The 14,101-nt window shown below is 30.5% G+C and overlaps 1 protein-coding gene across 1 annotated transcript in view; it reads left to right on the top strand.

The window, feature by feature from the left end:
* LOC144255073 (protocadherin-15-like) overlaps positions 1–14,101 on the top strand; it is a 435,746-nt gene that overhangs the window by 388,159 nt on the left and 33,486 nt on the right. Inside the window, 2 exon segments of the mRNA XM_077799104.1 lie at positions 4,891–5,106; positions 12,139–12,227. Of these exon segments, the coding sequence (XP_077655230.1) occupies positions 4,891–5,106; positions 12,139–12,227 (305 nt within the window).

Raw genomic sequence — 14,101 nt, 5'->3', positions numbered from 1 at the left:
AGATCTGGCTGCTTTAAAAAAAAAAAAAAAAAAAAAAAAAGATCATTGAGTAAAGGAATTGGAGATAGTGATTGTAGAGAGATTTTCTGAGAAACTGAACAGTGAAAAATAGATATGAAAGTTGTAGGGATATCATCAGAAAAGGGTACAGAGTAGTTTCATTTTGTTTTAATGAGAAAAGGCATCATGTGTTTTTATAGTCTTCTGAGTAAAATGTTAAAAGGACAAAGATAAATAGAGCATCACATGTTAGGAGTGAGTCAGATCAAGGCCTAAGTGCCTTTAGCAGGAGAGGAGTGTCAGCTCTTTCTTTGGGATTTGAAGAAAGCAGTGGGAGTAAGTACAGATGTAGGGTTTTTTAGTTAAATGATAAGAATTCAAGAAATTTCACACTTAATATCCTCAATTTTTATGTAAATTAGAACTTCCTCATCTCCAGAGGAGACTGAAAGAAAAATTAAAGAAAAGGGCCAATTCTCCTGGTGCAACCCAGTAATCATAGTGACTACAGAGCCTGTGGCAGGAAGATTGCAAGTTTAAGGCCAGGCTCATCAACTCAGCAGGATCTTGTATTAAAAAAAATTAATAAAAGGAGCTGGGATGTGACTCAGTAAAGTGTCCCTGGGTTCAACCTCCAGTACCAAAAAAAGAAAAGAGTGAATTTTAGGATTGGGCAGGGGTGGAAGGGAGAGTTACCACATATAGATATAGCAAAGATTTTCTAAATAGAAGAAAGGCACAGTTGACTTCAGATTTTTTGGAGCTACAGCAACACTAGTAGTCAGCCTGATTATTTAATCTTTTCACTCTTCAGTCACCAAGAATAAATTGATATAAGATTGATCTAAGAGAATAAGGGTCCTGGTTTTGTGGAAGGATAAAATTATGATAACTGTTTAACCAGCTATAACTTCTAGGATGGAGCAGAAAGGAACTTCATGAACTCTCATGCAATGGATGCAAAGATGTGGGACTGAAAATGTAGTGACAATAAAGAAGGCTGAATTGAACATGATCCTGGAATTTGTGGGGTCTCAAGTTTATAACTTGGTGTTTAAGTGTCCAGAGATGGCATATTTCCCTACAAACAATTTCAGCATAAGGCACAAGATCACAATTACTATGAAATTGAAAGGATACCTCAGATTTGAAGATGATTTGCTAGATGTGTTATCTATATGAACACTGAGGTTATTAAAGAAATAAGAATTGAAAGTGGAAGGGAGAAACTGAGAGCTAGATACCAATACACTTATACAATAACAAGGTTGGAGAGTGTACATTTTACATAAATGTTTGGGTTTTATTTGAGGAAGAGGTTTTTCAATTTTGATTCAAAAGTGATATAGAAACAATAAAGGAGAGCTGGAAAAGAAAAAAATAAGATTATAAAAAAACTGTATCAACTTTAAGCTCTCTAAGTAAAAAATGATTAGTATGTTATGTGGTTAAGGGAGTTAAAAATCTTATGATTATATGTCTACATAAATAAATCTAAAATGGTTGAGGATTAAATTTCTTTATTCATGGGAAAACATCATAATGTGGAAAAATATTAAATCTTTTGGCTAATATGATCAAAATTTATATTATTAGTAATACTTTACTTGGACATAACTTCATATATACTATATATGTAGAGAGAGAAAGAGATAAATAGAGAACAAAGATACACACATATTAAAATGTTATTTCTTGAGCATTATTCTTTACATTTTATAGTTAAGGAAACTAGAAACTGTTCCAAAGTTACATATGACTTTGAAGCCCATGTCACTCCAAAACACAATACAAAAGTAAACAAACAAAATTAATTTAAACTTAATTGAAGTAGGAAATACATTGATATAATACATACTAAAACTCTCACTGAGGTTTTACATCCTAACCCAAATTTAAAATTGTGTTCTAAATTTTTTATTGATATTTTTGATGTGGATAATTGTATATTTAACATACATCTTGTCATTACTTCATGTAAAGAATATCTTGTTGTTAACTTTTTATAATTATAATCTATACATTCCTATCAGAGTAAGGTGTTGAGATCCTAAATCATGTATTTATTATAATTTGAGTTGACTCAAACTTTAAAATGCCCTCAAATGCTCATAAGAAGAGCATGCATTGAAATTTCCATGATTCATCTTCCTTACTGGTATTTAAATATGAAAACTTGAAAGAGAGAGGAGAAATGCTAATGATCCTGGAAGTTATTCTCAACAATTATCTTCAGGAAGTAAATAATGGATATTCCAGTATCATGCCCATTTAAAGAAATAGAACTTACAGTGAGGTTATTGCTGCACTATATAGTGCAGATATATATATATATATATATATATATATATATATATATATATATTAAAAGGCTAATAAACATGATTTTGAAAATTTTGTCTCATTTTTTACTAATTGCTCCAAATATACTATGAAAAGTTATTTTAAAAATTCCTAGATATTTCTGAACTAAAATGACTAATTCTGCATATAAACTTTTACATTAAATGATTATTTTTTCAGAAAGGCATGTTATGAAAAGCACTTTAATCTTTTAAGATGAAATATGGCTATAGTATAGTTATCAAAATTTAATGAATTAGGGATATTATCAAAGCGAATCTGTTTATTAAAACTGGAAGTTAATCAGTAGGAACTGTATATAGTAGCCTAATGTGCCAAACAATCACCATGATTTTATGGTGACCATCTTTTCTTTTCTAAATGTGATTTCATTGTTATGCAGCATTTATTTTAAAATAAAATGTCTTAGAATCTCACAAAATTTAAAAAAAAGAATTTGAACATCAAACAGAGCATATTCTATGGTTCCATTAATATAAATTTTAAAAATATGCATAACTAGTCAATGACCCAAGGAAAGACTTGCAGTTTACCAAAGGGAGGTGGATAGGCCTGGAATGGTTCAGAGCACATACTGAACACTGGTGATGTTCAATCTCCTGATGCAGATGCTGGACAGGTGCATATTTTGTAAAACTCTATTGAGCTGTACACTCACAACTTGCAGAATTTTTGGTATGTTTTTATACCTCAGAATTTACATTATCAATAGTTTGCTCTAGGGATAATTCCTATGTTAATCAGAGGTTAAAAGGTTAATATTCCACTAAATTTTTAGCTGCTTTGGCATTAGTAATAAATTTGCTCATTAGTATAGGAAATGTCTTGGACAACTTGATTTAGAATCAGACTTTAATTTTAGTTGGGAATATGATTTTATTTCTTATTATATAGTTAAATTGAAAACAAAAACAACTTACAGGTCAAGGCATAAAAAGAAAAACTAGCAATTTTTTTTCTCTATGCTCTTTTTAGTTCCCTTTAAGTGAGAAGGTGAACTGATTGGAAATCTAATAACCATTACTCCAAGGCCAAAATAACTCTGCTATGATGCCAACCACACAGAACACAAAGAGATAAGCCAGTATTCTGAGCCCTCTTCTAAAGCTGAGAATATTAACTCTCTAGAAAATTCATAAGATATTTGATACGGAATGAAATATTTGAGTTGCTTAGTTTTTTATCTTGTCTAACAGGTAAATAGGATTATCCTGAAATATTTTAAATGCTGAAATATTTTAAATGATCCAAATATGTGTGTGTACAAAATTTGAAAGTTAAGTCAAACTCATGCTGTATTTTAAGGAACTTTTGCTATTATTTGCTATAATTATTTTTCATTATTCATATCCCAACATTACCACTTATTATATATTCCTTGGCTATTGAAATTTAATTAAAATTATATCAAATTAAACTTTCAGTTGCTTAGCCACTTAGGCTCATTTCAAGAATGCTGTAGTCATACATTGCTAGTATCTACTGTCATGGGGTAGATTTAGAACATTTCTATTTACCAGAGTTCATTTGGTCAATACTAATTTATATAATTAAAGCAGTACCTTCTTCAGATTATGATATTTAATAATAATAGAATTAATAAAAATAAGACTAGCTATAGAATAGAAGATAATGATGATTATAAGTGAAAACACACAACTTACATATCTAGTATCATGAGTATTTTATATATAGGCTTATGATGTAAGTTTTTGAAGACTCTCCTAGCCACAATTTTTTCAAACATTTCACTTTTAAATAACTTTGAAAATGACATTCTGAAAAATTTTCATTAATTAGAAGCCACAGAACCAACCTTATATATTATGGTCACAGCTATATTTTTAAAGAAATAGAAAAAAATCTAAGCAAATGATTAAAATCCTTTTAAATTATAAATGATAAGAGATTTAAACAGATTTTTTTAAGTCACCTGCCACCAATAACAAAACCTGGTAAATCAGGATACAAAATGATTAAGAAAGAAATTAGATTAGTAGTACCTTCTGTATTTATGGTTATAGCATTAATTCAATGAGATCATTTTACACATTCCTAAATTTATTTGTTAAAAACTCTAACTTTGATTTACCTTTCTGTCATTTTAATGTTTTGTGCAGTCTTTTAAGTTGATCCCCTTCTGGCTCTATGCTAGATTTTTAAAAACTCATATAGTATTCCCAATACATGAAGACAATCTTCAGGTAACCAGCCAGTCCCACCCTTCAACAAATTATGAATCACAACTCAGAGTTAAACTTATCAGGCATATCAGTTAAAAAATTAACTTATTTCTTCCTCCATTGTCTATGTACTTTGTATTCACATTTCAGTAATAATTCTCATAATAACCATTCAACACCATGGATGCAAAGTACATAAATACACATCATGATATTCAGAAAAAAAAAGAATTTTTGGACAACTTTATTGTATTATTACAACAACCTTAAAAACATAAATAGTCCCTTCAGTAAAGATTAGTTTTCTTGTCAATTTATAATCTTATTTTTTCCTCTCTCCTAGGCTACTGATAAAGATACTGGTAATTATAGTGCTATGTCATACAGACTCATAATACCACCAATTAAAGAGGGAAAAGAAGGGTTTGTGGTGGAAACATACACAGGACTCATCAAGACTGCTATGCTCTTCCATAATATGAGAAGATCTTACTTCAAATTTCAAGTTATTGCAACTGACAACTATGGGAAGGGATTGAGTGGAAAAGCTGATGTACTTGTAAGTAGAGAAAACTTCAGATATATAAATTACACACAGCTGGGCAAGTGGTGCATTCCTTTAATCCCATGAACTTAGGAGGGTGAGCCAGGATGATCTCAGCAACTTAGCAAGGCCCTAAGCAATGTGGACCTTATCTCAAAATAAGATATAAAAATGATTGGGAAAGGTGGCTCAGTGATTAAGTGCTCTGGGTTCAATCCCTGACACCAAAAAAGAAATAAAGAAATTGCATGCGATAGTAATCAGGGAATTGTATTTTCAGCTCAGAATATTTTTAGGAATAATTTAAAACAGGTTTCTAAAACATAAATATCATTAATTTTCATCCACATTTTTAACATCTAGCCTTTTGTAATTTAGAAAACAACAAAAAAATGTTTTGTAGCAATTTGTAATCAGTAATATTGTTCTTCTGACTTTCTTTTGATCTGTGCACAACTTCAGTGGTAGATCATTTCCAAAAATAGTTTTATACTAGTTTTTATTGAATATATTTAAAACTAATTTACATATCCTGTGCAATTGCTACTGAGTTGGAAGTGTGGGTTATTTGGACTTTTCTATGATAAATCTAATAAAAATTAGAATTATTCTTGAATATATTTGTCACATAAAGATGGAGTAAGGCATAGTTTGTATATTATTCTTCTTGTCATAATAAATCTCAATTTCTCACAGTTCTCTTCATTAAGCTATCTGGACAAACTTAACCATCATATGCATGCAGTCATAAATGATCAGGTTTGTCTTCTTAGATAATGGTGAGAACCAATTGCCATGATTCTGGTGGGTATGAAGGCCCCAATTGTCCCCCAGCTACACTCTCCTTTGTAACTGTAAAACTATAACTGGATGAAGAAAGGACAATCTCAACCAAGAAGTTTAGACATAGAAAATACTAAGGTTGATATAGAATTTTGATCAAATTAAGATCTATAAATGTTATAAAAGAATTCCATTTCTTATTCTGTTTTTTAAGTTATGCACAATGGGTACCTTAAAGACTAAATAATAAGATCACTACACAAAGTATAGTCAAAATATGATAAATACAAAAAAATCTATAAATAAATAGAATATATATAATTTGAACAGAGTATATATGGGATTTATATATAAATAATGTGAAATTTATGTTTTTTAAAAATTTATACTTTATAAATAATATATGAAAATTTTAGCATATGCTAAAATATATTTACAAGGAAAAATTCAAATAAATCATTATATATATCATATATTATTACATTCTGACACAAACTAAGAGCATCAGGAAAGCCATCTCAGCAAAATTACATAATCCTATAGTTCAAAAAAGTAAGATATAAAAGGAATGACTTCTATGCACAAGACACAATATGTGCCAAAACCAAGGGGAAAGAAAAGATGACAAGTTTGGAAAAGTCACAGAAATTTATTTACTCAGAAGAGAAGAATGTGAGAAGGAACAGGAATAATTAATAAGGCTAGAGATGAAAATAAGTGGTCCACAGAAAAGACTTAAGCCACATGAAAAATGTTGGTACTTTTCCCTAAATACAGTGGGCAGCCACTGGAAAGTTTTAGTAAGATTGGGATAAAAGAAGGTTATTAAACTTAGAAGAAGGCTTCTTGTTTAGTACAAATATAGTTCTCCCCTGAGATGGCACCATTTTTACTGCTGCTTTATTAGTGGTGGCTTTTGTTTGATTCTTTTTCATTTTTGTCTGTCACGGTCTTCATATTGCCCACTGGTAGAGTAGGATCTTCTGTGTACAATCTCATCACTTCTAAACCCTACCTTCCTCCTAAGAGTCCAGTCTTCATTCTCATCATCTGTCACTCACTACTCCCTGTGACCTCTCATATATATGATGGATCATTATCCATCATATATATAACTTTAGCTCCTGAATTACTGTTCACTATCTCCGCTAATTCTCTGGACTTAATTTTTTAACATCATTCATTATATGCAATGATGATTTTTTCAGTGATCAAAATTCACATTCCTTGAATGCCTTCTTTCCCATGACTCCCCTCCCCCATTTCAACCATTTAGAGCCATTATCTTTGCCAGTACCTCCATTATTTCCATTTCAAACCTCTTACTCTTTGACTATAATGCTGAATGTGTCTAACTAAATTTATCACTCTTTGTCACCACTAGGACCTGCATTTCAGTTAGCTGACAATATATTTTCTGTCCATCATGTTTCTATTGAGACCTCCTAATGTTCTCCTTTCTTGCTTATCAGCTTTATGGCATATTTTCAATTATAATAAACATGTTAATATAAAAATTTAGCTTCCTTTTTTCCCTATATTATTTATGGTTCTCCAGAAAAACAGAACTAGTGAATTTACTAGACTGGTTCAGTTATAATGCTGAAAAATTGCACAACATCCATCTGAAAACTGAAGAACCAGGGAATCTTGGTAGAATGGTTCAGTCTAAGAAGCCAGAAGCCTGACAACTGGGAAGCCTGATGACATAGCTAGCAATTTAAGACTGATGGCTTAGAGCTCCCAGAAGTCAGAGGCCCTGGAGTGTATATCCAAGGAGAAGAGAAAATATGACCACTTAGAAAGGAAAAGCCAAAAGGAAAGAGAGGATGTTTTCTTTCTTGGTTACATTGTTACCTATGGAGCAACCACCAACTGTGTGGTGCAGTCTTCAGTGAAAGCACAGCTCACCCACTCAGTTCACTACCCCACACTCCAGTCTTCTCCAGAAACATCCTCACAGAAGCTCTTAGAAGTAACACTTTACCAATTATCTAAACATCTGTTAATCCAGTGAAGTTGACAGCCAATCACACTACCTTTTCTGATATATGCATTTAGCAAAGTTGTGACTCTAGTTAATTCCAACTCTCTACTTTCTCCATACCTCTTCCCATGCTGATTTTATCTGCCAAAAAGAAACACAGTAGTATGATTAGTTTCATTTTAAATGAACTTTTATTTTCCAGCATTCATTCTGTATTTCTTGAAGTGTTCACTCTCAATATTCTAGAAAATCTGTTCCCAATAGTCCAGTATATTATCTGCATCCTCATTGTTATTTAATGGAGTAGGATTCTATTTCATAAAGCTAAAACTAGCACTCTACCACTAAATCGACTTACTGATTCAAAACACTTTGCTTCCTTTCATAGTTTTTTTTTTATTCCCTATGCTTTATTCCCATGAATTCCTTAACTTAAAGACAAAATATGTCTATTTACACCTATTTGGTAGATATTTACACAAAAGTAAGTGCTGTAATCACGTCATTTTGAGAAAACAAATGATAGTATTTCCTGCTAATGAAAACATTGAAGATTTTCAGCACAAATTGGATATTGGAAAGGTTATATCTGCCACTAAGAAATGACAGCTTCTCTTTACTTAAAGATTAACTTATGAGATCAATGATCATAGTAAATAATATTTCTTTTCTTGATATTATATAACAAAGTGTGTCCCATTTGAAAACTCTGACAAAAATCTGAACTAAAATTTTCCACATGATTGAAAAAGACATTGAAAACTCATTCATGGGTAAAAGATAAATTCAAATTACAATAAAGATAAATGAATCTTCAGTGTTACTAAAAATGTTTCTAAATGTGGTTTTAGATTTTACATCAAACCTAACCTTGCAGAAATTATCACTTGAGTTTTAATGTAATATCAAAGAAGAAAATACATGATGATCTGAAAAGGCTTTAAAACCATTACTTTCATTTCATGAAAAGTGAGTGTATAGCAGAGTTCATTTAAAAGGAACAATGACCAGTTCAAGCAGGAAGTGATGCATGTATCTGTAAATGGATTGTCCAACACACTAGCTTTCAGTCAAATGTAGCTACTGATCACTGGAAATTCACCTGGTCACCATCGGATGTGCTGTAAGTATCTAATGCACACTGGATTGCAAAGACATAAGATGAAAAAAAATGTAAAATATTTCCTTAATAAGATGTTTTATATTGAATATATATTCGGATAACATTAAAGTTTAAAATATTGGGTTAAAAGCATTATTGAAATAATTTTGCCAATTTTTATCTGTCAATGTGGATGCCATAAAAATGAAAGTACTATATATATCAGTTGTTTATGAGTTGTGTTGTATTTGTATTAGATGGCAATCTCTAATTTTCATGGGATCAAGAAAGGGAAATAAAAAGATAGTATGTTCATGAGGAAGAAATAATAGGGCTTAGAAATAAAATATGTAAATTAGAAACCTCTGTTTTAGAACTCTGTGATTCAAAAATATAAATTTTCTTTTTTATTGTGCCTAGTCATTTTAACCTATTACAAAAGCAATACCTACAATGATATAAATCTATATTTTGAAAAGTTTCACTTATAACCAACCTATAGAGCTGAATTAAGGAAATTTGTAGGCTATTTTTACAATTATGGTATAGGGTTTTGTTATAGTTCAGAGGTGGAGCACATGCTTAGTATGAACAAGGTCCTAGGCTAAATCCCCAGCACCACACAAAAAAAGCATAAAAATATAAAATTATGGTGTAATTAAACCTTTTGAATTTCTGAAATATCTTCATATTGTTATTATGGGAAAGGAACAATTTTAGAGGTAATCTAAGACAATATATTTGTAGTTAAATGTAGCCTGACTTTTATTAATTTAACAGAAATAGACATATATACTTTTTCATTTCTTTCTTTCTTTTCTTTTTTTGGTTCTGGTGATAGAAGCCAGGGGTGCTTAACCACTAAGGCCCCAAGTGCTCTTTATTTATTTATTTTTTCAGATACAGTCTAAGTTTTTGAGGTTGGTCTTGAACTTGTGATCCTCTTGCCTCAGGCTCCCTGAATCTCTGGGATTATAGGAGTGTGCCACCACATTCATTATATTCCTCTTATGACCTAAGAATACAAATCATGTCAAAATTTGTCAAGATCTAAGAATATTTTTGAAAAATTATAAAAATCTGTACATATTTCTGAGGACCTAAAATATTACTTACTTTTTACATTGATTCAATCAGACTTTAGTTCCAAAGCTCACTAATAAATTTAAAATCTTTTTGAATAAGTTATTTCTCCTGAATGCAGCAAAAACATTGACAGTCCTTAAAAGGCCAATGATAGTTACTTATATCTGCAATGCCAAATTTTGCTTCCCTACTATATAAATTGATTGAATTCTAAATATTTATTTATAAATCTGCTGCTCAATAGCATAACACAAGCACTGAAAGTCTATAGCTTCTTTGCACCCACATATAACTAACAGTCTAATTTTTATTGCTCTAAAATTATTAAGATTCTACCAATAACTGTGGTAATAGAACTTAGATATTTGAGCTGATGGGGTAAATATATAATAAAAAGTCCAAAATTTTAGTACTTTAACAAAACAAATTTTCTTTTTCTTTCACATGACATAACAAGAGAGTGTACATGTTTGACTAGTGTCCTTTAGAGTTATTCAAAAAAGTTCAGAGACTTTTGTATTTCTCCCCTTCTTTATGGCTTCTTCATCCTGATGTAGATGGGGGTGGATTTCACAGATAAAAGAAGTCTAATGTGATTAATTCTTTCGCTTCCTGTCTTTACATTAGCAAGAACTTGATCATGTCTGTAATAACCAATCTGGGAGTCTGGGAAATCTATTTTTACAATGATCCCACTAGGAAAACAGAAATAGCTGAGTGAACAGTTAATCAGTGCTTATTACATATTATCAAATATGCATTTACCAAATATGCCTTGCATGCATTTTATGCAGGGCCCAAATGCTGATAGGAAAAAACATGTTTCTTGGATATAGGGACAGATATATAGAGACACATCCAACAGGACGGATACTGATGTTAACCTGTATTAAAGAAAATAAAGAATGATTATCCCTGTCATCCCTTCAATATACTGCTTATGCTCTTCATTGCTTTGCCTGTCAATAACTACCATGTTATCACTCCTGAACCTCCTCCCACTAAGTAGTTGGAAGTACTTCCACTCAAATACACTGGGATAGCTCTTCATTCCTGAGGCCACTAGTTCAGAACTTCTGAGTCCAGGTGAGAGGACAGTTATAGGATATAATGGGAGGTTCAGGAGGTTCAGGAGGTTCTGGTGAAGATATTTCTTTTTTAAATAATGTCATATGATTGTTATTTTTCCAGGATATTTCTTTTTCACTAGATTTTTTTCTGACTTTTCATGGTCTGATATTAAGATTGAGAGAGAGAGAGGAGAGAGAGAGAGAGAGAGAGAGAGAGAGAGAGAGAGAGAGAGAGAGAGAGAGAAGGAAAGAAAGAATTTCATAAGTCTTATATATGTACAACTAGAGATTTTTCATGTGTTTTTCTGCTAATACTCAAAAGTAATTTGAAAAGGTTTCTACATAACTTTGTTCTTTTTATCCAGGACCAAAAAGAAAAGAAAAAGTTACATAAAAACTGTGAAAATCAATTTTTCTAATGAAGTTACATGATTTTTGTAAATAAAGAATCAGGACTGATCTGTTTAAGTAAAACTTAGGTATTTGGGTCCAGATAGTTAATATAATGAGTTAGAGGTACAGAGGTCACACTGCCCATGTTAACTGTTGTGCATAGGTGATAAGCCAACAGATCCCTGGCTTAGTATACAGTCTTCAGACCTGATGTATTAGAGTAAAAATGGTTAGAAATGTTTTTAATTGTTTGCAAACATTTTTTCATAACAGTTTGCATTTTTTCTCTTCATTGAAATATTCAGCAAATCTGAATTTTCTTTCTAAATAGTAATATTCAGTAGAATTAAATGGTAGCTGAGCTCTTCAAAGGAATTGTGTGTACTCTGATTTGCAACACTTGCACTTCTCCCAATAATCTTGTGGCTACTTCACATTCAATTTAATTAAGTGATTGTTGTAACTATATGACTCTGATTCCCTGATAAGGCATTTATGTGCAACATAGATGGTAAAGAAGTTGGAGCCTATATAAAAAGTAGATGGCAACATAAAATTATTCTCTCTACAGATTGTGTTGAATTTTTGAGTAAAAATAAATGAGTTATTTTTCTTCTGTTTTTCAGGTCTCTGTGGTCAATCAGCTGGATATGCAAGTCATTGTTTCCAATGTGCCACCTGCTTTAGTGGAAAAAAAGATAGAAGATCTTACAGAGTAATGGATTTTGTTTACTTATATATTTATTTTCATGTGACTAATTTTAATTTTATTAAGTCATTTTAATCATTATGATATTCAGATTAAAGCTATCTTTTAAAAGAGTTTCTTCATGATAAGTTAGATTACTATTTTCTCTATATAGCTTCATTGGAAATATGTAAATATTTTGATACTACCTTCAAGGATCAATAAAAGGTTTGAGAAGATTTTATTATTCTGAATGCTTTGATTGATACAGCAACAAAACTTCAAAAGACTGCAAATTGCTAATATTTTGGCAATTACGTCCATAGTTTAATGTATGCTTCATTTGCAGTCCTAGATTATATAAAAAATAAAATGTATTATGTTAGCAATCTAGCTAGTCCAGAAAATGTAGTTTTAAAAATAGTATGTCTCAGTTTATAGAGATTATTCTAAAAAAACATATTTAAACTAATTTTGAACAATATGTCTTCTTAGTTATATAAAACATGTAGTATGTTCTTATTCTTTGTTAACATTGGACATTACATGGTCAAATATGTTGTTGACTCGGTTATAGTTGCCATTATTTATTAGGCTGCTATTCTCTAATTTTATACTATCACACAGTATTAAAATATCTTCACTATTTCATTCTAAACTATCCTAACATATTTTGTAATTATCATATCTTGTATTTATTTGTGTGTTTGTGTGTGTGTTCTGCACTTTCATATGGTACCCTTTTTAAACTCTAACCCTTTATTCTGTTTTATTTCTCTTCAAAGCATTATCTAATATTTTGGCAAATATGTCATTTTACCACTAGAATATAATCTTTATGTAGGTAGGAAATTTATTTTTATTGCTCTAACTGTAGTTATATATTAGGAACTTGATACTTCTATTCAATGAGTGTCTTGTGCACAAAAAATCATGATGCCTTTTCTTTATATTTAATTAAACTGAAATAGAAAATCCAAAACAAAAGTACAGTTTTGTAGAGATTTGTAAGACATGATGAACTTATTGGATATGGTGGATGTGATCAAATGAAGAAGAAAAAAATTGTTTTACAACTTCAGATAAATGTATGATTGCAAAAGGAGCTTGAACTTCATATGACTGGTTTGTAACACAGACTATAACAACTGATTGTTTCAGACCTAAGTTTCACCTTTGGTCAATAAGAACTAATAAAGCCTATGAGATTGTTGAGAACTAAATTATATACCTTTACAATGAATATTATGAATATACAATGAATGTTAAACTTTTTACATAAAGAGGATTTTATATAAAGGACAGTTCAACTTTACATAGAATGATATCATGTTTTTGAACATTTTAAAAAAGAACTTAACTCTATAATGAATAACAGTTTATGAATTCAAAAGTACATATGATATTCTATTGTAAATGGGCAAGATAGTTAATACTTGTGGCTATACTTTCTTATCTTGAAAACTGGAATAAAGACATCTATCTTTTGATAATTTTTTTTTAATACTGGTGATGAAACCCAGGACTTTGCACACACTAAGCAAGTACTCTGCACTGAGGTACACCTACAGCTCTCTTTTAATAATCTTGAAAGTATTAAATATGTCTTTTCCAGTATAGTAAACAAAAAGACACATATTTGCTTCATTCCTTTTCTCATTGTGCTAAAATTTCACATAATAAATTTTATCATTTTAGCAATTTTTAAATTTATAACTTTTTATTGTTAAATTTTTATACATTGCTCTTAAACAGATTTCCAGAATGTTTTTATCTTGTGGAACTGAAATTCTATATACATTAAATAACATATCTCCCTCTCCTATTATCCCACCATTTTACTTTCTGAATATATAAATTTGATGACTTTAAATATATCATGTAAATAGAATAATACAATC

The sequence above is a fragment of the Urocitellus parryii genome, chromosome 5 (genome assembly GCF_045843805.1).
Source record: "Urocitellus parryii isolate mUroPar1 chromosome 5, mUroPar1.hap1, whole genome shotgun sequence".
NCBI lineage: Eukaryota > Metazoa > Chordata > Mammalia > Rodentia > Sciuridae > Urocitellus > Urocitellus parryii.
This window is presented reverse-complemented; position numbering and strand designations above follow the sequence as displayed.